The sequence below is a fragment of the Cyclopterus lumpus genome, chromosome 7 (assembly GCF_009769545.1).
Source record: "Cyclopterus lumpus isolate fCycLum1 chromosome 7, fCycLum1.pri, whole genome shotgun sequence".
NCBI lineage: Eukaryota > Metazoa > Chordata > Actinopteri > Perciformes > Cyclopteridae > Cyclopterus > Cyclopterus lumpus.
Window position 1 is genome coordinate 14,753,894 of NC_046972.1, and position 27,868 is coordinate 14,781,761.

Below are 27,868 nucleotides of genomic sequence, written 5' to 3' on the forward strand. Positions count from 1 at the left end.
AATGTTAAAACATGTCTAAAGCCATGCTAGCAGCTCTGAGAGGCTGTTCTTTGGCACAGTGGTGCTGTGAGTGAAATGCATGCTAACAATTATCTTAGTTTAGCATCTTTGCATGTTGACATTTGCTAATTATCACTAAAACAATGTGCAGCTGAGGCTGATATTGTCCAGGTATTCCTAAACCAAAGGGTTGGACAATTATTTTAAGAAATCCCCTAAAGAAGTGAGGTGATCACATCAAATACCAACTTTTACATTTTAAATTACTTACATCAGTATCGACCAGGTTTTGATATGGATGAATGACAATAAACTTTTTTATAAAACATTGAATATATACCAACAAAATAATTCTACTCCCTCTGAAACTTTCCATTTTGCTCTTTTTGTGGAAGTCATCTATCTACCTGACATCAATTCCACTTCCCCCTTGCACTTGTCCCTCTACCTCTTTCTTTCTTTCTGGCACTCACTTCATGTCTCTTTCCAGGTTGTAGAAATATTAATGTGTGCTACTCAGATGCTGTTTAGGAGAGGAAATAGGATGTTGGATGCTGCCTGCCAGCACACACAGAAATAACAAAATATCTCAACCAAAAACAGGCTGAGAGCAGCTCTGGTTCTTTTTGGCAGAGAGGTACAGAGAGGTGTTCTCTCTTTCATCGGTCCTGAGGGAATGACCTGGCATGGCTGAGTTCTGCATATTAACACCTCAGCATTGCTCTGCAGGCTAGCGTACAAACATGCACACAGACACACACATACTGTCAAACAAACAGCTGACACTCTTGTTGACATCTTAGGAGAAATATACAATAACAAAAATGGTAAATCATGATTCTCTCTCCTGCCTCAGTAATCAGTTCTTTACTATTCCCATCTGAGCCATTATAGCTGCGTATAGAGCTTATATGCAGGACTAAATGCCTGTCTCTTCCACTTAGGACTGATTCTGAGATGCACTGAGGGAGGCAGGGCAAGAAGCATGAATGACTGGAAAAGGGCTCTCGTTGCTCAGAAGAGCAACATTATACACAACTGGAGAATGTGGAGAGGAGGGGAAAAGATTATGCCTTCTGAAGAACAGCTTGCAAAAGAGATGAGGAGGAAAGAAGAGGGAAGAATGCATGAGTATACAGTAAGAGCCAATCTGCACACTGTGAGATAAATAGGTGATGAAGAGCTAAACGTGAGGCCAAAGAATGTACACGTGTACACACAAGCACACACACACAAACACACAAACCTGTGATAAAGAGTGTGGATGTCTGTCAGTATGGGCATCTTTCCTCATCTCACCAACCATTGTCTGCTTCTGGATGTTAGGAGACTTCATTTGCCTTCAGAGAGAGGAATATGGGGAACAACAGATAAAGAGATGCTCAATTAAGAAATGTAAATCAATCATTAAAACCATAGAATACAAAAAGAGTTATATCTCACATATTTGCATGACATCCAAAATATGAAATGTATCTGATGGATGGATAGATTAATGAATTTTGTTTCATTTTCAGTTAAACCAAACTGGCTTATTGCATCATACAGTTAAATGGTTGATCGTGTGTATAGCAAGGCAGGGAAGCACTGTGCGTGTGTCTTGTCTTCGCAACACTGGAACAAGACAAGACTTGACTAATGGAGGTGAGACACTGCTGTGTAAATCTTTCAACAACAAAACACACAAACACATGTAGACAGGAGATGGAAGCACATGCACGCAAGACACACATTCTTAATGAGTGCATGAGGTAAGCCAAAAGTATGGGAAGAAGACAGTTAGACACAGACGCACACACAAATGCTTTTAGAAAATGAATAAGTCCATAGACACTGACAGAAATATACACACAGACAAACACACGCACACACTCACGGGATAATAAATCTGCTGTCAGTGTTGTGCATTGCCGACATCCTGATTACAGAGCAAAACCTGCCAGGACGGTTGTGCATTTACCTCCACACAAAGACCTGCTTCTTGTCATTTCCTGAAGTTACTTAGCCTGAGAACTATGGCACGCACACGCACACACACACACACACACACACACACAGATAGAAATATACATAAAACACAGACACAAACACTCATACTTAATACACTCACTGGTGGAAACACACGTGAACCCACAAAACACCATAGGATACACACAGCTGCCCTTATACCCAATCTATATCTTCTCACAAACAAAACACACTCTTTGAGCTCCCAGTTTGGCCTTCACACTTAAAGAAAAAAAAATGCATAGAAAGTGCGAGTAAGCTGACAGTGACAAATTAGCGCTTAAGAGAACCCTCCAACACTGTAAACAGGCTGTGACCAAGCAGCTGCTAAAACGCGCCACATTATTATTCCATATCCACACGGGTGTGTTTACTCTGGGCAAAACATACAAGCTGCCCCCACATATGGGCAAATATTTGCTGTCAGAGCCCTTAGAATGGTGTGTGTGTGTGTGTGTGTGTGTGTGTGTGTGTGTGTGTGTGTGTGTGTGTGTGTGTGTGTGTGTGTGTGTGTGTGTGTGTGTGAGCTTTTATGAGTGATATTGGTATGCAATTAATGTGAAATACCGAACAAGATGAATACATTTAACATACAGTCAACTTGCCCCCCCCCCCCACACACACACACACACGCACACACACCACACACACACACACACACACCATAGTGCCTTTTAAAACCGTTGAGGAAGTATTTGTTCTAATAATAAAAGACAGAGCAGGATGGTATTTACATCTGATATTACTCCCTTTGTAGAAAAACACAGCGATGATCAGTTTATTAGGTCCGTCATTTTTGAAAAGGGCTGCGTAAACAATGATTTTCATTCAATTCTGTTACCATTATGAATGAAGAACACACGTGCACATGTGCATACATATTTACACAGTGAGGAGGAGGAGACGTTATCTGTTTATACTCTGATCTTTGATGTCTTTCTGTGTGTGTTTTTATAAGCTCAGAGGCATGTCCATGGAGAGCAAACTTGCCATGAGGGCATATCAGCTATCACACACAGCCGCCACTGGCACAGGTGTATAAACCAGCAGACATGCTGGTCCCTTTTCACTGTTGATAAACCCCCATCAATCCCTCAATGCAAAATTAAGTAAGTGTTTTGACCACTGTGAAGGCAAATGAGGGCACGTAAAAAGTGAATAAGGAGCAGACGGGCTGGGCTGCTTGTGAGTGGAAAATATGAAGGAGAACTGTGGGGAAAGTAGTATTTTATTGCTGTGACATTTTTGAAAAAGATAAAGTGAGAGAGCAAAAGAGAGAGAGAGAGAGAGAGAGAGAGAGAGAGGAAGGAGGGAGGGAGGGAGGGAGGGAGGGAGGGAGGGAGGGAGGGAGGGAGGGAGGGAGGGAGGGAGCACTGTAAATGAGTCTAGCCATTTCCTAAACTGAGCGTAATAAGTAATTTTTCACATTTCCTCTTGCTTTTTTCACCTGGAGCATTCCACACATCCACCTTCCAACATAAGCAGCTCAGCTTTATTTCTGGCTGTCAAAGCACAGTTCTGTTATTTTTTCCTCTTGTATGTCTCTATAAATATTTCTAGCGTTCTTTTTTCTCACCCACTCGGTTTTTCCATTTTGCCTTATTCAATTTCCTCTTATTTGTCTCTCATGTTTTATCTTAAAGAACTTGCATCCATTTCAAATCGCATTGATAAAAATAGAATGAATGAATGATCATCTAACCTCGCTCAATGAGTGCCACCAACGTGCCCTCGAGCAAGGCACAAAGAGTAACTGAATGGCTTCTGTCGAGCTGCTAAGTGGCCAACAGCAGGAAGTTGTGTTTACACAGAGACACTCCTATAGATCTCAATGTGGGAAACTGAATATTAAGAAGGGTGTTTCTGGAAAAAAGTATGCATTCTTAGTTGATTTTCTCAGGGTAAATAAAGGTTAAAAGGAGTAATAACCTTTTGAGTAAAAAGTCCAGATTTCTATCTCCCCTTCATAACTCTTAATTCTTACTCTGTCTCCTCCTCTTCTCTTTTAATAAACAGCAGAGTGGAACAAAATCCTCAGATTTCAAGCAGACAAGGACAGACCAGCCTAGTTTCTGCTCAGGGTTGCACAATATATGGAATAAGGCAGATATGATCTGAATTAGATACATTTTCTTTGTGAAAAAAGAGGAGGGGTACAGAAAAAAAAGAGAGAAGGAGAAGAAAAAATGAGGGTCTATGAAAGTATGGCAAGAGGCAGTTGGGTCAACACAGGAGTCTAAAGTTTTATCTGAGGCACAGGTCTAGATACAGAGCTAAGAGATCCAAACACAAAAGGTCTGTTTATTACTGATAGATGAGTTATGGCGCTTATATATGTCGACTCTTATCGCAACACAAATACTGTTTCACTGTTGTCTTTATATATTGTCTTTGTGTGTATGACAGACAAACAGGAAAACACTGAAAAAAGAAGGTTAAGAAGGTTAAAAAGGAATAAGTCTGCTTGTGTCTCTACGTGTTGAAATATGAGGAGATGTAGTGTGATTCACTGTTGGATATTGTCTATGTATTTGCTATGTGTGTTATTAAACACTCCTCTCTGGTGCAGGTGCTATTTGTCCATATTTCTACAGTAAAACAGGAAGTTGATAGGTCCTCTTCAAAGCTAAAATGGACACTTAAATAGTATGGACACCTGCAAATACACAAGTAAATGCACACAGTTTACAAACATTTGTATGTAAAAATATTGTATACGGACAGTTTAAGGTTATGTTTCTGTTTGTGTGCATGCATACAGTTTGTGTGGTTTACAAAAGACTGATGCTTTCAACATCTGGAGTTTGATTATAGTCCTACGAATAAGGCCCAAAATCATGTGTCTTTATGTTTTTTTGTCCAAACCCTTGCTACTACACTACCAACATATATTCTCCTAAGACACACACTTTCACAATCACACACATACAGACGTTCACACACACACACACACACACACACACACACACACACACACACACCTCCCTTTTCCTAAAACCCTCCCTTACATACCAGAGTGATTACCACGTCAATAGCTTTGATATGGTGAGACTGGGAGGTTGATTAATTTCTCAAAGTTTAGCTCCCACATCTCTACAAGAACATTCAAAGTATAGGACTGTAACAGCATTAAGGACGATATAATATATTTCCACTTGTTAACATACAGCCATGATGAAAGGAATACCTCCATATAAGAACTTTTGCACCGAAAGCATCAACCTCTGAAAAGCATCAGCATCTTCAATCTGCATACTTACTGTTGATGTTCAAGGTTAAATAATACTGAACATGCTTAAAAAGACTATCTACTGGACTTATTCTATTCTCTTTCAATAACATCTTATTCACTACACAAGTTGGAGAGACACATTGCTGAGCAAGCACTCACAGTGCTGCTTAATTAAATTAATCGAGAACTGTTTAGAATGATTCTCTCCCAGTATATCATACTATGAATTATATACATTTTTCCATTTTAGTCCACCATATGTGCGCAAACTGCTCCAGGACATCAGTAACCATGGCTTTCAAATTTCTACTTAACAAATCCAACTATCAGCATTAATGTTAACAGCCAATAGAGATGCTTTCCACAAAGCCTGTTCAGTGTCTCTCTAGGTAGATTAACTAGAATGTACACCTACAGACCAAAAAAACACCAACAATAAACTTACAAATGATTTCACTGATGACTTATAGTGAATCACTGAGAGATCTAAGCGAATAAATAGCTGTGAGTGAGTCTCCCCTGTGCTAGGAGGTATTTATTACAATGACCTGCACTCTGTTGCATTGCCAATTGGATGAGAAATTGTCTTATTCCTCATCTGTTCTCCTCTCTCCATCCAGAAAGCGGTTAATAGGCCATCTGACCGAGTTCCAACAGAAACACTCTGATTAAAAAGACATTCATCCTCTGCCCAGACACATCTCGCACTGTCTTACACAGAAGTCCAATCAGCACAGACACACTTGTCCGCCCATATGCTGTCACATAACACATGTGTGCAGACACACACACACAGATGCGGAAAGTCTTGTGTCTGTATTTATGTTACATTTCTTTGTTAAATCAAAGTTTTCATTGATAATGTGACATGAATGCAACTAGAACTTGAAGATCCTCATGAAGTGTGTGTTCATGTCATTTGCACTTTAAAAAAATCCATTCTATATTATTTTACAATATATTACAGCGTCAGTGTATGACTGCAGCAGAACCTCCTCTGATAACCTGCAGCTGACCTGCATGTGACCTCTGACCCCTCCATGCTGACCAGAGGGGAGGGGTCAGACTGATAGCAGTGACTGTCTGACACTAATGAGACAGCAGCCCCAAAAAGATGGACGAGCTGAGGGTAAAGGAACTCTTCCAACGCTTGATCCCAAATGTTCCAATTCCACAAAGGTCTGTGCACCAAAACTAAGCGCTCAGATTAACACACACATGTGCATGAGCACACTCTGGTGACCGCTACATGTGAGTAGCAGACACTGTAGAGGTAGAAGCATGACGCATGCCTGAACACAATTGAAATTGAGAGTAGATTGTGTGAACAAACTCTGCAGGAGTCACTGTATCCCTATTATACTTGACGCTCATACGTTCCCACACAGTTTGAGTCAGCACACTGCTTCTATGCCAGAGTCTGTAAAACGGGTAATGAATGTGGCAGGAAACTGGGTTGGATTTGGCATATGCAGCCCATCCAGATACATTCTCAGCCATTCAGGAACAAAGCTAGCGTGAACACACTTGATGGGGCCAACTTACAAAATAGTTATTTCACATACCTTTTCACACTCATGGCTTCGTCTATGCAGTAGGCGATCCATCAACAGAGAAACCACCCACTATCATTCTACACACACAGACTCGCCAACCGGCACACAACTAACTGTAATTGCTTCAGGCACACACTTCGTACAGACACATACAAAACCATGCCCCTTTATAAGCTTTTTATTCACACATGCACACACACACACACACACACACAAGCACTCACATATAGTGCCTCTGTGTTGGCACTAAACAACCACCCTTTTGGGCACAAATACACATCATGCCAATCCATAAATCAGATGATAATTGAGTAGCATTGCACCAGTAATAAGCAGAGAAGTATAAACAGCCAGTGTCTGGACTGGGTACACCACCTCCCACTGGCATGCTAGTGGCTGCCTTCCTGGCAACTCAAAAACACACAAGCACACGCATACAGCACACACACATTTGCTGAATGCATTAATAGTAATGCAAAGACAAAACCACTTACTTACCTGTATGGTTTATAGATACATGTAAAAATGATTTTTAAAAAACACACATGATAGCAATGCAATGGGAAGAAGCTTTGCAGAAGTCAACGCAACCGAGAAGCTATACGTCTCCAGTGATATAAGTCAGGAAACATATAAAGTCTCTCATTGTGTTATTGCTGTGAAAGGAATGAGGACCCAGATTGTTTGCCATAAATGCATAGTACATTTACTGCCCCAATGGGATAGTCAAATCTGAGCGTGCAAATCAAATTTGAGCCAAAATGCCCCAATTTCCAACTTTATTCCTGGGAAAGTTTAAAACTAACCCAAAAGTAATGGCATGATGTCAAGAGTGATGGCGAGGGACAATGTCGGCGGTATCATGATGATATGTTTAACAGGCACACTGAGAATTACTTACCCAGGTCTGCAGACGTTGATACATGGAAACAAATGATAGGACATTAAGCCACATGATTAAAAACATTACATGTGAAAACAGTAGGTCACACTATACAGTTTTACAGTGTGATTACATCAGGCAAAAAGCATGACAGCTAGGAAGTGGTTTCAAGTGCTGGGAGGACACAATCTAGACAGTTTATGTCTCGTGGATTACTCCTTTATAAATAGAGCACTTAGGAATGAATTGAGATCCTACAAAGATCCGGTCACTTGGAAGGACACTGCTCTCCGAGGACACCCAAATGGTGGCCTGTGATGTATATGAATGTCACTGATATTTTTTTCCTCACCTCTCAAGTTCAGCGATTTTCTTCTCCTTGCATAATTTGTCCATCTCAGCATCCCTTAGAGCTCTCATTAGCCTCTCAACTTCCGATTGTGACTTCCCAGATTCCTCTTTGTTGCGAGCCACTTCCTGCTCCAGAAGCTTCAGACGATCTGTGATGTCTGGACACTTCAGGACTGTTTGTTCCGTTTGGGTCTTTTGGAGGAAGACAGGACATAGAGAGCAAGTGGATACATTAGTGATCCACAATACACTACATAGTTTAATATTATGGAAGTATCAAAGCAGATATACAGTGACCAGTTTAGGACATACCAGACTCAGTGTTTCAAGCACTGCTCTGTTTAAAGAGCTTTGAGACTTAGCTAAACTTTCATTTTAAAGTGGAATCATGAAGCTGTACCTTCAAACAATACATATATTAAAAAGTTATATACTGGAACTGGTATCACGGTATGGTAGAACTAATCCAGTATGCTAATACATTTATATGTTACATTGTTAACTGTAAGTATTAGCATGTAAGAATGTGACTGAAAGTACAGGTGAAGCTGGCAAAGTCAAGCTTAGCCCAACAAAGTACACCTGAAGCTCACAAACTGACTACTGGCTGAACGACTGACAGTGAAGCTGAGGTTGACCAAGCAAAGCTTCAAAGTATAGCTGAAAATGGCAAAGGACAGCTACGGCTGATGGATGTTGAGCTAAGCGTGACAAAATAGAGCTCAGACAGATTAAAGTTGAGCAAGGTCTGGCAACAGAGACATGTCCTAAAATGGCCTCTGCAGAAAACACACATATGCGAGCACAAATAAACAAGAGACATAAAATAAGAGAACCTACCATGGGACTTCCTGCTGGAGGCCCATCTACTTTGGCCGTAACCTAGAAGTTAATACAAATAGATAAAACAGATGTTAAAATGAGAATACAGCATAGGAACCAATACAGTCATGGAGAGATTGGACACTGACAATTACAAAGGGTCAAATGTGAGATCATTGTGCATGTATAGCTTTGAAACCTAAAGGAAAAGGTAAGTCAATCCTGAGTATGTGGTTAGGGTCCCAATCTAGCTGAAGCAGAACCAATCTGTGCCCCCCCCCCCCCCCCCCCTGTTCCTCTGTTGCCTGCTTTTCTGTGGTTTGTGTCTATCAGTTGCTTCCCTGGGGCGTCCGTCATGTAGAGTTTGGAGTTCAGTCATTATCATTATAAAATTACTGTCTCCCTCTGTTTGGCTGCGATTTCATGAGACCACCAAACATCTCAATGTTTTTCTCAAAGTAAAATGTAAGTTAAACTGATGAATTTCTTTTCTCTGACAAAAAATATCCCAGAGGAAGTTTGTACCCTAGAATTATCTTTCTCCCTCTTTCGCTTGGTCTTCACTTCACTCTGTCTACTGTGTGTTTGCAAAGATTGTTTAACTTGTTGAAACAGCTGAGGCCATTTGTTTAAATATCATCAAATGAGCGCGCACAAACACACACACACGCACAAACACACACACCACACACACTGATCAATTCATTGTTGGGTCTACATAGGTCTGGGACTGTACATGTAGTTCTGCTTGAGTCTGTCATCAGAAACAAAACAAGGAGTGTCTGTTAACTATTAACACTAGCCAATCTGAAAAAAAAGGCTTTTTTTACCTTGAAATTTTCCAGATAAACCATACGCATAAGTTGGCCTATGAATATGGGAGATACTGCCATGGGCACCGCACATGGAGCACAACAACACGTTTGAAAGGTCTTTAGAGAACATGCATGCATACTGACGTAACTTCGCAGGAACACATCTGTAAGTGTTAAAATACACCCTCAAAATGTCAATGATGACATTTTTGTGGACTATGACTCATTCATTTGATGTACTAGTTTTTTTTGTTTACACATTTGTATGCCTGTGGATATGACTTTGACTAACCTGTCTACAATATATATGCCACATGTGACCTTAAAAAGACCCGAAAACGTGTCACCTAATGTGTATACTATACAAATGTGACTGTGTAAGGATTACATGCTGTAAAAATGGGAACACAGCAGAGTCATCGTTTACCTCGTCCTCACCCCCGTTACCTCCACACCTAGCCTCATTCACTCGTGCACACGCATCAAACCCAATCTTAGCTTGCACAAAACGCATTAGGCCTAAGTGGACCAGAGTTTGTTATGTTCTTTCAGTGGAAAACTGAAAATACAGACAGGGGGAAAGCAGGGGCTGAGAGGACATTGAGTCCAACAGGAATTTGTGATATTATGACAGGAGGGGGAAGGCCAGTAAAGATACGATTACATATTTGGTCAACGAAATTATTATCATTCTTGGAAATGTCTCAGAAGTGTAAATATTACAAATAAGTTAAATATGTGTGGCCACCAGAATCTGAACTGGGTCAGAGGATAGTCACACCGAGGCTGGGTATCATTTAAAAAAAGGTTTTGGCTCCTAAAGGTAATAGTTGTCTTTGTATATCTTAGATATGACAGCATTCAATCTTAATACATTATCTGTCAGTGGAAAAATCAATGTCTGAAAGTGTGATCTCCCTATTATTGTCAAAAAAGAAAAAGAGACCAACAAAAAAGAAAAAAAGAAACATAAAAGGTAAGAGGATATGACATCCGCCTGGTTTGAAAAGAGTCTTTTGAATAGGATTCAAAAGTGAGTTGAGGTGTGGTGACTGCTGGCTGATTCAGGCCAACCTTCTTTGGAAAGGTCATTGCCTTCCCTGAGGTTCTTTACAATTTTCTCTTTGAAGAGCTAGTGTTTAGTTCCAGAAGTTCTTTATTAACCCCGGCATCAACAAATACTGTTTTATGGGAAGAGGATGAGGATGCAGTGAAGTCAACAGAGCTCTGAGGTCAAGATAAAAAAGCTTTGCTAACAGCTTGACTGAGTCAACAATACAAACATCTGCAGATACAGTGAGTGGGCCACCGTGTGTACACGACCTGATGGCAAACACAAACTACATCTGCATGAAAGGTAAATGTCTGTCATTCAAAAAGCTTATTTTCCTACTTTTGGAAGAATTTGAGATTAACGTCAAATAAATATGCTTCTCATACAACTATTGGATTAATGCCATGATCTGTGTGCATTAACTGTATGTCAAGCTGGTTTGTGAGGAACATTTCTTTTTCTGGTATCATCACATTGTCCAAATGCAATCAGTTTGCATACCAACAGCAATATCTTACAATCGCAAAGAAAATTCAGCTAATTTGCTCAGGAAATGTCTTCATGATACAAATTGAGATCAAGGACATTTTGCAGTATAGTTTGTGTCAAAACCTGTTGAGTATACGTAACTTTTTTTTAAAGATGTACAATAAGGAAATGCCCAATGTAAATAACGCAGCTTTCTTTTATTGTTTCATCACATTTCCTCTACAACACCTCGTGAAGCTTTTGCTGATTAATAAACTTGTATTGTTTTCTATTGTATTTTATTGTATCGCTGCGCAAAACTGAACTTTCCAGTATTTAGACCAAAGTACAAGTGGTTGTCAGCATCGAATTGTTTTATACACTCTCTGATGGTACTGAGGTCAATGTATGCTTGTGTATGTGTTTGTGCAGTAGCTCTGTTTGATCAGAAGCTAATCTCAGGCACCGTTACCAGTATTATAGCCTCACAACCACAATAAGATCAAACACACTTGCACATTTGAACACATTCAGACACTCACACATCCATACAAACATGAACTCAACTGTTGTTTCTGTACTGGCCTGCATGCACGGGCACACAGAAAGAAACACGTACATACACACTCAAAAATATAAACATGCAAACATCAGCTGCGTTTTTAAAGAATCTATAAGTTTACATAACAGGTCTGATGCCAGGTACACAAAATAGTCCAATTATGGCAACACTTCTGTCAGAGTGTGAAACTGCCTGCTACAAAGAGTTATGGAGCTGCTGTCCTTTCAAGTGGTGCCGCGTCAAAATTCAACAAGATATCATTTCACAGGAATGAGATGTGTGTATGCTTTTTATGAGAATAAAAGAAAACAGTCTCATAAATTCTGGCAGGGCGAGATTCTGTCCTGGCTTGTAAGCCTGGAAGAGGAAAAAAAGGGAGAAAAAAGACAGCCAGGCCTCTGACTTGGCACCCGGACAGGGTTAGAGGGATCTTTTACGTCCATAAATCACTCTCTCTTAATTCATCCCTTTATCCTGTGGGACAAAGTGCAGGCAGGCCCTTTGCTAACAATACTGTGGATGCATCCAGGAGGTAAGAGTGGAATTACTATTACTGGATATGTGTGCTGGGTTCAAGTAGTGTATTACAACCAGTGCAGAGTGGTTGTAAAAGTTCATTATTTTAATAATTTTTGTACAATGACAAATAATCAAAAAGCGTCAGAATGTTGGTTTGAAGTATTCAACAGTAAACGGTTTCGGGAAAGGTACTTGTTAGTATTTGTTTTATGAGGTCTTTGAAATTAGATTTTGTGTTTGGGCTCATTTTAAAGCTTGGCACAAGAGGCCAAGCATATGCTGTTATGATGTGGATAACGATGAAATATTGATTGCTGTTTGTCTGCAGTTCATGCACATACCAGACTATCAATCTTGTTTACAATGCTTGTATCAACATGCACACTGTTTCAACCACACGTTTTGTTTTGGATATTTCATGTAAAATGTTATACAATATCCGAAACATGTTTACAAAAACACTGCCTATCACACATATTTTTTGTAAGGTATCAAGAATTCATCAAAACAATCCATACTGACCGCTCCATCGGGCCTCTGGTTCTGAGTCAGGACGGAGTTAGCAGGCTGAGTCTGGGACAGTTTCTGGGGCTGCAGGGCTGAAAGTCTGTCCTTTAATACCTGGTTCTCCTTTGTCATCTGTTCCAGCTCCTCCAGACGAACCCTGTCTTCTCGCTCCTTCTGCTCACGCAGACTCTCAATTACTCGCTCCTGAAATAGTAAAAGGACAAAAGAAAATAATGTTTTCATGAGAGGTGTGAGTAGTCTTATAATGATGAGGCTAGATATCCATCTTCTGCATATTCACATTTTTAAAAATGTGTGTTTTGCTTCCAGTGTGCAAAACATTGTCAGCCCTGTGTGATTTCAGTTATTTCCTATCAATATTGAATAATTTTAGCCAGGGACTGGTTGGCTCGGCAGCATGTCTCGCAAAGTGAGATTAAATACCATCATAAATGCCCAAAATAAATAATACTGCCGTAAATAATAGCACGGAGGTGATCAGAGCCAAGTAGAACACAGAGAGATGGGGGAAGCAGGAGAAGGGTTGAGCGACAGAGACAGATTCTTGAGAATGGATTGGACAGAACTGTAGATCACTTCCCAGCGACTCTGCATTGCCTGCTGATAAGCCAAGTTGGAATGTTTACATCATCATTTTCTCCATTCTCTAATCCCATCGGACAGTGGGAGGACCACGGCTTTGGGCATTGGCTTGAAATCAGTTCCACACTACGGGTGGTGGAGAGTGCAAGATGTGTGTAGTAGGTGTGTGCTAAGGTGTATGTGCGTGTTTTTAGGTGTGGACTGAAGTGATTATCAAGGTGTTTACTCAGGTGTTTATTTAGGCACAGAGCAGAGCTCAGCAATGAGGCTTTACGATGTGGCATTGCTGCATGATTGGCAGCTTTAAAACCTTGGGTAATTGAACAAATACACCCTCTAACTAGACCTGGCACAGTAATGCACTGCATAGTGGGCTTTGGAGGAGAGGGCGAGAAAGAGAAAGATCATAAAGGGAGAGAGACCACATGGCTAATAGGTCCTGGGTGTTTTCCCCACATTATGAAATATCTCTAGGATGTTTGGGATTTAGCAAAAGAGATCATGATGTGATAATAAAACCTGCCGCGATGAGACTTCAGTGTGGAGCACACGTAAATACTACAAAAATACACAAACATTTCATCACAGACAGGCACATGTGCGTATACACACACACCAAAGAGCAGGGCTCGGCTCGGGCACAATGCCCCAGCCTCTTAATTAGAACCACAGCACTGTGGCGAGCGACTGGCTCCAAGAGCAGGTTTGTGACAGGGAGTGTGATTAGCAACACATACACTCACTCTTGTAAACACATTACACCCACCCTGTGTTGACCACAAAGTCTGAAAAGCTCGCCATCATTCTCCTCGTCTTAGCTGACTTATATGTAGGCTGCATCAGAAGTGGTTTTTGGGTAAACAGACCGGGCCGAGGCAGAAAAGGGATTTACAGTTTATTGTTGCCATTATGCTATTCATTTCAAAGTCTGGCGGCAACAAACACAAATTTAGGTGATAAAAGATCATTTTAATTGAAAACATATTTGTAGTGAATGAAAAACGTGACAACCAACATCAACATGTTAATAGATCAATTTCAGTGAGAAAAATGCAAACAATTATTTTTCACACACAGATCTGTCATGAACTCAAGCACCCCTGCGTCTGACTCCACTTCACCTGCTCTCACATGATTAGTGTTAAAGCACTTAGCATTGTGCAAAGGACATACATTTGTTATTGAGGAGGGTTTGTTAGCTGACAGCGCACAAATGTTATATCTCCCATTCAAAACAAAACTTCAATCTAGTTTTAATACCACCTTTTTAAAATGTCAGTAACGAAGCATAGCACTAAGTCAGGCTTGTCTTAGCTGATTGGCATCAGCTGTTTGCAGTATGCTTCACAATGACTGGCTCATTCACAGCTGTGGCTGGTAACATCCAATCATATTCTCCAGGCAGGAGAGATGCATGACTCAAATTGTGTAATGGAAGCTCCTGTAAATTGTTTTTCTACTGACCTTGTCCCTTCAGTCCCTAAGACAAGTATGCACTTGGCAGGTCAGAGCACAAGTAACACAAGCTAACGTGGCAAACAGAAATATGTATGCATTAACATAAATACTGTGGCAACCACTAGAAAAACAAGAAGTACAGCTGGACATCCACATCTGTCCTAACAAGGAACTCTATAAACTCTTAAGCAGCAGCCAGTGCCAACAAAATGTATCCATCTTTTTGCCTGCAGTACAAACAAACACATAAATGGGAACCATTTTAGCCTGCAGCACTAAAGTAATCATGTTTGTTAAGACTGTAGTACCAACAAATGTGTGCTAGCAACAACTTCAAACATGAAACAAACCTACGCAAGATCAAGTCTCTCTGAAATGAAGCCAGTCAGTTCAAGGGAGACTGTATTTATTTCCAGACTAGGATTTGACATCTCCATGGTCAAATTCAGTAAAGAATATAACATCAAATCTAACCTGTGGATAAGCCTGTCTCCAATTAAAAAAGCACTGGCACTGAGTAACCAAGAGTGCAAATGCAAAAAACAAATCGCTAAAGACTTGTCTCGAAAGTAACTCCTTTACCAGGGAATATGTCAAAATCTAACTTTATTGGGTAAAGTACCTGATGCACTGCATTTTACTAAAGACAAAACATCAATGGCCAACAAGACCATTCATCTTTTAATGTTAGTGCTGGCATGCCAGCTCAATGGTGCTGAAGTGAAGCTTTATGGGGACCAGCTGCTCTATCATGTTGCCAGAAAACAACAAATGCTCACCCGTCCACCCATGTGGAGTTATTCTGCTTAGTTCAAATTGATTTACATGGTCGTACAGCTATGCAATTAATGCTGCAATGTATCTTCCAATATAATATATATATATATATATATATATATATATATATATATATATATATATATATATATATATATATTATGGATGCATATGTTACAGTGCTCATCATACTATTTGCTGAGGCTATGTATGTAGGCCAGTAAATCCACCACAAAGACCACTGAGACTTAAAAGTACAATAATAGTAGCCTCTTTCATTAAGTTCCCTATTGGTCAGTTAATATTTGTTTCCTCTATGTGCGTGGCTGTGTTATCTGGTACTGAATTTCCATCCCAGTTGGATCCTTTGTAACTGTGTTCCTTCTGCCAGCTCTGTTCTTTGTCTTCTACTTTCAAATGCCTTGCAGAAGTTACTCATTTTTTACTCTGCCTCCATCTTTACATTCCTTGACCTCTTCCTCCCTTAATTCTGAGGCCACCTCTTCCATCAGAGCTGTGCCTCTTCTGCCTGCGATTCCACTTTTCCATACCTCCATTCCTCCCCTTTTTGGAACTTCTATCCTCCTCTTATTCCATGGATCATTCCCTCCCTATGTTCAGCGCAGTTACAGACAGGGACTAATCCTCTGTCTATGTTCACCTTGGACCTCCCTTCTCCTTCTTTCCCTTACAGTTTTCAGAAAGGACCTCATCTAGTGTGGTCCAAGGTCTATAAATAAGGAGGCTGTGTCAGTAAGTTATGGCATTGAATCATAGCAAAGCACGCAACTTAATTAAGCCGGATGCTAGCTTCCTGAAAGACAAGTGTACCTCAGTGGGTCAACATTTCCAGACCAGTTGGTGGTCATCATTTTGTGAGTTTTTATTCAGTCTGTATCGTATAGTCTGTTGTTATATCTACATCTGACAAACACGTTTTAGTTTCCTTCACTAATAGTGTGCATATTTCTTCACATCATTTCTCCAGCAACTATTAACCAACTACTAACCAGAGCAACCGTGATCCTCACCTCAAGTCTCTTTTCTCAACAGGTTCTGTCAGATTTTCTAGACCTCCAACCTATTCAATAAGGCTCTTCTCCTCCACCTCCCTTCATCCCTCCCTCTACCCTGTACCTTTTCTGATAGAGCTTCCTCCAGTGTGGTCAGCGCTGTGTCTGTGTTGCTGGAGTCAGTCTGAAGGCCCTGGACCCTTTCCCTCAACCCAGCCAGCTGTTTGTCCTTATCCTTTAACTGCTCCAACAAGTTCTCAATCTGGAGAGAGATGGACAGAGACAGAAACAGGGGAGCTGAGGTTAGTTACATGTTGATGTGAAACAAGCGTTATGGGCATAAATGTTTAGACCAAACCTGCAAAGTTATGGAGCATTCGTGCAAAGTACACAACTGGACTATAGTGACTGGAGACCTTGCGGTACCAAAGCACCACATAAAGTAATTATCCTATTGACCGCCGAGTCATCGAGATGATGAATCTAGACACTGAATAGTGTGCTCAGCCTCTGGCTGAATTCTCCAATTTCCTGCTGTAATGTCTTCCATTCGTGCCCGGCATCTTAAAGATGAGCAGCAATGAAAGTCTCCACTCTATGGCTTGGGTCAAGACAATTATGGTTGGATCCATGAAGAGAGAAGAAGTTAGACTCCGTGGAGGGGTGTAAACAACACAGCCATTGGATGGTGTGACTAAATCAGCTTCAGTGATAGTTTAGTAGCATTTTACTAAGAGCTAATACAGCCCATTGGCTTTTGGGACGGTGTTTCTGCGGCTAACCTCATGTCAGTAAAGTGCTCGTGCAATAGCCAATTGATGTGTTCAAAAGCCTTTATCGGATGAACATCCGCAAAACAGAAAAGGAACACACAAAGACACATTCACAGCTACACGCACACACACACACAGGCGCACACACAAACACAAAACCCCCCCGAGCTGTACCAACCAAAACACTAGCAGATGCAGCTGGAGTAGGGCACAGTGCAATGCAATGAGACTCCAGAGGTCTACAAATTAGTTACAAAGGGAAAGCACATGTGATGACAGGACATTGTGACATTGTGACTTATAATTTCCACAAGTACACCACTCTACATTCTATTGAATTTGAATTAAAGTTATCTTGATTAAAAAAAACGTATTTGAAAAGTTGATTGACTCCCTGAGATCTCCTGAGACCTATACACTGGCATTGGGCATATATTTCCCTGTCACCAACTCAGTCTTCTTTAATGTTTTTTCAACAGGCAGACAAAGCACAATTCACTCACTGCTGCAAAGCATTAATTCCACATTTGACCCAAGTGGTCCTTTCTCAGCTCAGGGCTTGAATTGTACAAAGGAAAGGCACATGCAATGAAAGGAATTCATTATTTAATGAACATGAGAATCCAATAAAAGAAATAAAAGAAAAGCACTTCAGGCCATCAAGAAACCACAATGTAACTGAGATGGTGACAGGCTAGAAAATGTCCAGTGAGGGGGGGGGGGAGAGCTGCATTCCAGTCATGGGTACATAGATAGATAATGTCCAAATCTACACAGCTATTTTACAAATTAATTCAATTAGACTTCCGACTTTGGTGTTCTCTGCTCCCTGGAGGGCAAGAGCAAAGATTTTAAGGAGCCATCTTGGTTTTGGCAATGGAGGGAAAGTTGCAGGATGGGAATATGCAGCCAGGACCCTTTGGCTGATCTTGATAGGTTAATGACAGCCATTATACAGCCAAGCTAAAGGTCTAGTAGGTCAGTCCACAAGCGATAGGAACATCAAACCCTTCAGGGAATGATGGGAAAGCTTCACACTCCCAGAGTCAGATACAATTCCCAGCAATTCATGATTGCCATGGGTGTGTTCGATGGGATTTTAGGGTTGATAATGTGTGAGAGAGAAAGAGGCATGGTGATTATTCTCTTATGTTTCTCCCATTTTAAGAGACAGAGCTGAAGAGATACTTTTCACTTACTTTACAAGGGACGTAGCCACTTAAGAGGCAAAGCTAGACACATAACATTCTTGGTCTCCACTTCATGAAGCACGAATGATTCCTCACAGATTAAACAAGACTCACACTCACACGCATTAAACACAAGATGAAGTACAAACAAACCAAACATGGTTTGGCCTCTAGTTGTAGCAGCTCAGTAGCTTTGACATACCTTGTTAAAATAAACAGTAAAATAGTAAATACCCAACGAAACATATACATTTGCACTCATGCACACCCTAGCTCCCTATCCCTATGGGCACCACAGAGCCCTATTTTAAGTCAAATTGAGCATGTTGCCCCTGGTCTTAGATAAATGATTACATTCTTTACCAGGCTTCAGTTTGCTTTGGCCAGGTCGCACAAAAAAACAACCACTTGATGAAATATTTATCCACGTTGCTCTGCCTTCTGTGAAATTGTGCAGAAAAAGCGTTGAACAGAACTTAAAACGTTGTAAAGAGGAGTCAAGTGAGTCATGGATATGGGAAAGAAGGCAAGGAATTCTGTCAGAATGTGCAAAGTCAAAACATGCTCTCCAAAGAGAAATGCCTTTTATTGACAGGCGAGGTACAGGGCAGACGTATGCCCTCCTGGGAGAGAGGGGGGCCAGTAACTTGATCGTTATGAGAGAAGCAGTCATTCATTTTATCTCTCAGTGTAGGCAAGCTCAAACTATACTCCCGCATATCTCTCTCTCTCTCTCTCTCTCTCTCTCTCTCTCTCTCTCTCTCTCTCTCTCTCTCTCTCTCACAGACAGGCTTTGATCATTAAACCACGGTGCATATGTCATCCCACTCTCCAACCACACACGCCTCCCGCTGAAGCAGACCACCTACAATAGGCCGCTACCATGACTCTATGGGCCAGGCAAAGTGAGTGTGCATCCTCCTGAGAAACCATGACGTCTGTCTCAGTCGTCTCCCACACACATGGCTCCCTACTGTTTACAGCTATACTGTTTTGAGTCTGATAACTTTATCAACAAGCTGATAGGATGGGACCAGGTTCTCCTTAAATGTGTTAATGCATGGTTACCATTTACTGACCTTTTGCAAAATAGTAGTTAATCAATCGACTAATCATTGACATAATTATGTCTATGATTATGATTACAACCAGTCAAATTGTAGTTTACATCCATGTCTGTCCAATAAAATGGGACTGACGGACAACCTGAAAACATAATACCTCCGGCCACGGCTATGTGTTGTTGAGGCATTAACTATTATGAAGTTGGTGGTGCTGGATACACTCAATTTGTTTTTTGACATATCAACTTGTTGGTAAAACTAGTGGGTTGAAAGTGGACTGTGATATTGTGAAACAAACATTATTAAATATGGCATGTGGCACGTGGCACGTGTGAGAGGAGGAATTTAGATGTATGAAACAGTAGCCACCATGCATTCATGTAAAGAAACCTTTTTGATTCTGTTTAGTAGGCTTTGTTATCCATTGGAAAACTTGCTGTTGCATTGCTGTTGCAGTCTTTAGAGTATGATCATGATTAGGACGAGCTGAGTTCTAATGTAATGGGAGAGAAGTTAGCGAACCAGTATCTGGCCTTGTGTTTCTGGCAAAAATCATAATCTAAAAGCAGCTTCTTCGACAGGAGAACCGCAAACCCGGTCGACCCGTCTGTCTTCCATCCAAACTAAGAACTAGAACTCGGTGGCCTCCAGAGGAATCATTTCTGCAGGACACAAAGGAGACCAGCATGGAGCGTGACCACCATAAGAACACAATCGTTGGAATTTTAAAATGCTTTTGGACCAATAAAAATACCAAACAAAAAGGCAACTAATTTCTCTGCACTTGTCATTGCCTCTGAACATATGACAGGGACAGTTGTAAAACACAAAGATCCTGGCACTGATATGGTACGCATGTATACACACACACAGCCACACACAAATACAAAGATGCACAAAAACCACAAACTGAACAATATGTAGTAATACAGTGTGTACTTCCCCAGAGAAATCTGTCACAGTCAGACAGAAAAACTATGAAAGACTACACACTGGAAATGTCATTATGCTACTTAAAGTAGTCCACAATCACATAATGCAATCCAAATAAAGCATGTACATTTCAAACTGTGTGGTTAAGTGTGTGAGTGTATTACAGTATACTCAAACATGTACACCTGCATACTGTTCCCACCTCCTGCCTTCCAGAGTGTGATGAATTCCAAGATTAATAAAGGACGTCCTACTGCCCCTCAGCACTCACATGTTATTCTTCAAAGAGAAACACAGTTTGCTCTTGAAGTTCAGGGAAGATAGTGACCTTTGCAGTGTGAGGAGGGTGTGCACTTCCTTTAACCCCCGTCCCTCCACCAACTCTTCACTGCCTGTGAAGAAGAGCAACACAGGCAACACTGGAAGACTGAGGAAACGCAGATATTGTGTGAACTGGCGCCCCTATGTGGCACATTACTGCAGCAGGCCCATATAACCACTTGTGACAACTCCGGAGTTAATTTAAAATGAAAAATGTTGTCTTTACAGAGCAAGGTAAAAACAGAGGAGACACTGTCCTCGCTGGTTCCAGATTTGAGGAAGACAATCACCTTCTACACTCTACCCCATTATAGAAGCTTGTCAAGAAATATAAATGGACTTATCTACTGATAGAGAACTGCCAGTATTTACTCATAGTTCTGAAGTCTCTATCAGATCTCTGCGGACCGTTGAGCCGACTGACTGGGAATGTACAAAAGAGGACAGCGTGACACACAGCACCCTAAAGCAGAAGATGACGCCTCTCCCCTATTCCCCTTGAATGACCTTTCTGGTGTCATGCTGCTTTGCTCGAGGAGCCATTACTCATCTGTTATCGACCAGAACGACGGAGAAAAATGACTTCATAAGACGAGCGGTGCCTGAGAGAGGGAGGAGGAGGTGGGAGGGTCAAGAAGCACGATGCTCAGGTTCTGAAATCATCCACACTTTTCTAAACAAGGAAAAGTAGAGCTTGTGATTTATTTCTGTCAGGGAGCCATTGTTCTTTCTAAACTAGAAAAGAAGAGTTTCCCCTGATAAAAGAATGGAAAACATGTATACAAGTGTGTATTGTGCCACTGTGTACCTGCATGTGTGCTAGCGGGCCTGCATGTCTCTCTATATCTGCTGTGCTGTTCTCTACCAAATCTCTTCTGCATCCAAACCAAAAATAATCAAGCAGGCAGGTCCTTGTCTATCCTACGGCCAAAGTGGGGAAAAAAGGTTTGTTGAGGTGAAACTCGGAGCAAACGAAAGAGACAGAATTTTCTAAGGGTATCACTAAAATTACAACTGACTCTCACAGCAGCTACCTCTCCATTGCCCCGACATTCATTCTGCTCCTAACCATCAGCGCCTGTTTAGAAATACAAAGGTGCTCTGTGTCCATCAACAACACACACATACACACCCTCTCTCTCTCATTTGAATGCAGGCGCACAGGCGTGTAAACATACACACAACTTATGACTACAGAGAAACAAGCGTACAGATGAACACACATGATAAGCCTCATCTATCAATTTTCAGAAATGGGTTATAATTTACTTATATACTTTTACAAACTTTCCTTTATTTTATCAGCATGCATACAAGGATGAATCAATCAAAACTCAATCATTCCTAAATTGGAAGTGATCTTAGTTACAAATTAAGAACTTTGGCACAACCTCAGAAACATGAAATAAAGTAAAGTAGCTATGAATGCTGGATGATACCAGCGTGAATAAGGTCAAGTCAAACATCCACAGAGATAATAATAATATTGAATAAACAAACATTATTTAGTAGTCAAAGTGCTCAGCTTTCTACTTAACAAAGTTTATAAATTAACAACAAATTACAGACGGCATTCATACAATTCCATGGAAAGATTTGAAACAACATTGGCATGACATAAAACTTGAAATTAAAAAGCAAATAACTGACCAAACGTCATGAGGGGGCCAAGGAGTTACAGCTGCTATCATCAGAAATGGGATAAGGATGAGAGTTTACTGAATTATTTGAATATTGTGTATTGGCTAAAGCACATTATATTAACGCCAGTCGCTCATAATGCCGTAACTGTCGATAACCAGGAAAGCAGCTCTTACCTAAGTCACTCAAAAACACTGCTCAGAAAGCGAGAAATATTTTACATACACAACTCATCAGAAACCTAAAAAGTAAAAAACGTTTGCATTTAACCACTACCACCTGTTTTAGGACTGGTAGGAAAAAAATACGTTGGTCCAATGTCTGAAAAACTCAAACAAAACACTGAAGAAACTTTGATAAATTTTTTTTTATGGTTAGTCAAATATTTAAGTAGCTTGATAAATAGGCCTAATGTTTGTGTATGTGTTTAAAAACATTAGCATTTCACTCACAGACAGAAACAGGAAACCATATCCCCTGTCTAATTCCGTAAATTCGTTTTAACATGTGGCTTATTCTGAATTTACAATACGGATCACTGAGGAATACACACACACACACACACACACACACAACGAATTTTATCATGAATGTCCGGCCTGGTTCAGCCGATTGGGGGCTGTATGTAGCACTTACACATATGACAAGTAGACATCCTCCCCCTCTACCCACACATTCCTCCTGAAAGTAATTTACACAGAGACCCTTCACTGCATTCATACATATCAAATAGACACGCATATGTACACTTACAATACACGCACACACACACAGAGAGAATGATCCAGCAAGAAAGACGAAGCAAATGTTGTTTCATTGTAATTTTTTCTGGTCGACCACAGTGCAAAACGAGACTCCTTCAGATCCCAGAGCTGTTCAATGAAGACAGATTGCACTTGTGCAAGCTGAGCTGTACGTGAGTGTGAGTGTGTCTGTGTGTTTGCCGGCCAAGTTGATCCACGTCCATGCTCTTTAGGCTCAAGACCCTATCTTTGCCCCCCTCAGCTGCGGAATGCTGCAGTGATTGCTGGGTAATTACCCTGACGCTTCATTCCTTTGCTCCCAGCACCATTAGTATTAATTCTTTTCTTTTTCTCCTCTTTGGAGAAGGGGAATGGGAGGCCTTTGATCTAAAAGGGAGGGGGAGAGAGAAAGAAAGACAGAAACAGAGAGAGAAAAAAGAGAGAAAGAAAGAAAAAAGAAATTACATGTGGCCACCCGGCGGGGACCACAGCAGCTGTGTGTGTGTCAACCTGTAGCTTCTGACCCCGGCACACTTTACAGTGATCTGGTCAGACAGGTCAAATGCAGCATGCAGTCCTACAGTTCAACTCTGAGCCACGTCAGACAAAAACTGAAGTGTCTGCCTCAGATAGTAGAGTATGAAATACTAACACTAGACTGCCAACAGGTTAGGTCGAAACAGGTCAGACTGAGTTATGGCGTGTGTCAGCATCAGGATACAGTCAGGTTTAGGTTCTTGAGGTTCTTCATCAAGTGGGAGAGTCATCATGATTTCTTCAACTGCAGTGCACGTGTTGTGGTCAGGAAGAAGAGGGACTTGAATAGCTGGAGCCTGACATATGGCCAGACACTGGGTTTGTCTTGACTGATGTGTAGCCTGACTCCAATCAGCCAGCCTCAGGCTCTCACCATTAACCCCGGCTGATTGCTGATAGGAGCAGGAGGGGGATGCAGGGAGGCCTATCACAGGCTGTTTACCGGAACCTCCCCAGCTCCAACGGGCTTATCTGTAACCATGTCTCTCTGCTGTGATTGGTCAGATGGAATCCATTAGGATGAAAGGCATTGGTGGCCCCATCACAAGATCTATCAAGATCACACACACTCAAATGCAGAAACGTACACGTACAGTAGAGAGTTATAGGATCTCTGAGAAATACAGCTGTTCCACACACACAATTACTCATCTGGAGTACTGACAGTCTGCCCTACAGTGTATTGAGGTTAGGTATGGCATGATTTTTTCAATACTGCAAAATCAGGTCACGTCTTTATATTCAAGCTATGCACCTCTACTTTATAACATTATTAGTCGTAAAATCAGTAGTTAGGGCTTGTTATCTTTTGGAATTTTTCAAAACAAGTGCCAATACAATGTACTTGAGTTTCGGTAACTCATGCGCTTTTAAATACTTCAGTTTGATGAATACAAACCAGTATTTTATACAAAACCCCTTGTTTTATTTATCAAAAATGTACCACAAAAGGCATTTTTGCATACAGTGTTGTTTCAGACAAAGTAGCAGTACAACTTGGATGGATAATTCACAGGCTAAAATAAGCAGTTTCCTGATTCAGATCTGGACATATCTGAACAAAGTTTAAGTATACAAGACTAACAATCTGACAGAGCAGTTGATGCAAACGTGTAACAATTGCTGATACTCCAACTTTTCTACAGTACTTAATAATAATATAGAACTGTTTTAGAAATTAGTTTAAAATAGTAGTGTAAATAAATCTGCATGGGTATGCATGCATTAAAACAAGGGATGCAAATGTATTTAAACAATAATCGAACCTCATAAAATTATGAAAAATTGACAAAAAGAAGAGCAAATTCCCCCAAGTAAGATCAAAGTGTGTGTGCGTGAGGGGGTTGGGGGGACAGGTAATGTTGAAGGCCAGGGAACATCTCTATTTGTCTCTCTCTCTCTACTTTTCTTCACAATCAAAGGCCCCGCCGTGCTGATGACACCAGGCTAGAGCAAGTGCTGAAAGAGTCTGGCTGAGGGTGCTCTGAAACAGAGCTGGGTTCCCCTGAGAAAGTCTAGGGGATACCTGCTAGACACTATTATAACGAACAGAGACCCTTGTGTACAAGGCATCCTTCTGTATAGACACACACACACACACACACACACATGCACACATATGCACACATATGCCCGATGTGGCCAAAGCAGACGTAATCAAATCTCCCTGTCTGTGGTTGCTATAGGGAGAGAACATGATAGGGGATAGTATACTTCCATGCACACAGCCAGCCTTTTTAAAAGCATGAATATGGATTGAGACGACCACAATGTTTGAACATGAATAACACATGTTTGCCAAAACCACACCACAACTGGCTCTGCGTGTGTACCTCCCACACCCCTTCCCCCGCAGCGAAAGAAGAAGAAAAAATGACCGAAAATAAATAAATAAATGCATCATTATACATTGGTCATGGTCTCGTAGACCAAGGGCTCGAACAGAGCTCCCACTGTTCTGATTGTGATACGTAAGACTGAAAAAGCCGGCACAAACCTAGCATATGCATCTTTCGATTTTCATTTAAAGACCTCATTATTTTTTCCGTTAAATTCAGCCTCTAACTATTATGATCAATGTAGGGATCAAACTACAGCAATGACATCATGGTACCATGATATAAGTCATGGTGACTGTCCATGGAGAGGCATCTAGAAAAGGATTAAAATACTCATAATCTCCCGGGAGCGAAAATAGGGCATCAGTGAGTGATATAGTCTCTGCAGTGGTGCACTACAATAATTTCAAAAGTCTGGTCAATCTGTGACTCATCTGCCCCCCAAGCCTGGGAGTAATTTCTCCAGTATGTAAAGTGTCACTGGCTATATTAAAGAATTGATTGCCAAGGGGCTAAATAAGGGCACTTAACTATTCAGTAGTTCCACACTGCAAACGCAGCTGACCTTTAACCCTCATTCTACCTCATTCTACATTTAACATACAAGGACTACTTACTGACTGATCAACAACATCCTAGCAAAATGTTAACTAATTTATTTTCAGAAAATTATAGTTTTTGTAACTGATTTTAAGAAAGAGATTATTTCTATTTCAGGAAAGGTACAGGTCTGTGCTTCATCTGTTACCATCTCCTTCAAAATTACTGAGTGTACAAACTGTATCCCCTAATACATATACATTGGTATATACATTGGTAGAGCTTCAAGACAAGGTAAAACATGAAGAGAAATTAATCATTAAGAACTAATTGAGTTAAGCAGGAGTATACTCCTGGGGTCTGCAGGGACCCATGTTGATAGGATGAGGATTCAACTTCAAACTGTAACAAATATACATGTGGTTTCACTGAAGTACTCTAATATATATGTACAGTACATTAAGTCATCAGTGGACACTTAAAATACTTGGCAGAAACCTCTAAACTTGTTGAAGGTGAAAGAAAGAAAGCTCTTTCAATCAGTATGTAAAAGTAAAAGAAATTAAAAGAAAAAACTCAAACTCAAACATCCAAAACAACACAGGGCCACAGTAGAAAAGGTATTTCCATTTGGTATTACACCCACATAAAAATCCAACAGACAGTTGTTGCTCTTAGCTTTCCAAATGTCAATTCCTTATGACCGGAAAGAGAGCAAGTTTGCATCCACACACACACGCACACAAAAGTGAAAACACATTATGTCACACCAGTTGATCTGTCATCAGCCTGGGTCATCAGCATGAACACTCTGTGGAGGGGAATTGGACCCGTTTGGAGTGAAGATAGAGAGCTAGTTGTAATAACACAGATGCATCATCCCTGAAAGCTGTCCAGGAGGACACGTTTGTGTGCTTGAGTGTCTGGTTTAGATATTGACTCTTTTCATAAGGGGGGTCCTATGAACTGGGTTTAGTTGACTCGTTTGGAGCTGACAATTTTATAAGTTGGACTTTTAAATGATCGGGGTCAGTCATAACATAACAGTTTTTTTACAATTGGAATCCAATGATTTACATAGTCTGAACGGCTTTAATTCAACATTCCTGTCTTTCCCCTTATATACAGATGTGTTAATTGTTGTGAAAACTGGGCCCCAACACAGAAAAAATACTTCCAATGAATCAAAACTTGTTCCAGGGATAGTTCACCCAAATATATATATATATATATATGAATTTAATTTCAAAATTGAGAAGACATTTAAATAATCAACAGCAGAAACAATATATTGCTTACTCTGGGTAATCCCCAGACCTATTTATCTACTCATGTACTGAAGAAAGAATCCCGATAAAAACAGTTGACAGTATGTTGACAAATGGATTTCCTGCAATTCACGATCCAAATGTTGTGACTGATGACCACAATGAGGTAAACACGTCAGTTCGCTGCTATTGTATTAAAAAGTCATTTTAAAGTCATTCTGTATCTCTCCAATATCTCTGGGTGCAGGTAGTAACCCCACACAACTATAATATAGCTATCTGAGTAGTGAAGTACTGAACGCACTGAGACATTGAGAACCAAAAAACACATTGCACTTGCAATTAATTCTTTGATGGTAAGTACCATATTTGCCTGAATCTAATGTGTGAAGA

The 27,868-nt window shown here is 40.7% G+C and overlaps 1 protein-coding gene across 1 annotated transcript in view; it reads right to left on the reverse strand.

Annotated features, from left to right (window-relative positions):
* LOC117733700 (ERC protein 2-like) overlaps positions 1-27,868 on the reverse strand; it is a 132,718-nt gene that overhangs the window by 70,704 nt on the left and 34,146 nt on the right. The window contains exons 7-12 of the mRNA XM_034537523.1: positions 16,752-16,889; positions 12,792-12,980; positions 8,870-8,911; positions 8,031-8,221; positions 7,697-7,702; positions 1,247-1,340 (exon numbers count right to left, since the gene is read on the reverse strand). Of these exons, the coding sequence (XP_034393414.1) occupies positions 1,247-1,340; positions 7,697-7,702; positions 8,031-8,221; positions 8,870-8,911; positions 12,792-12,980; positions 16,752-16,889 (660 nt within the window). The remainder of the gene's footprint in view (positions 1-1,246; positions 1,341-7,696; positions 7,703-8,030; positions 8,222-8,869; positions 8,912-12,791; positions 12,981-16,751; positions 16,890-27,868) is intronic.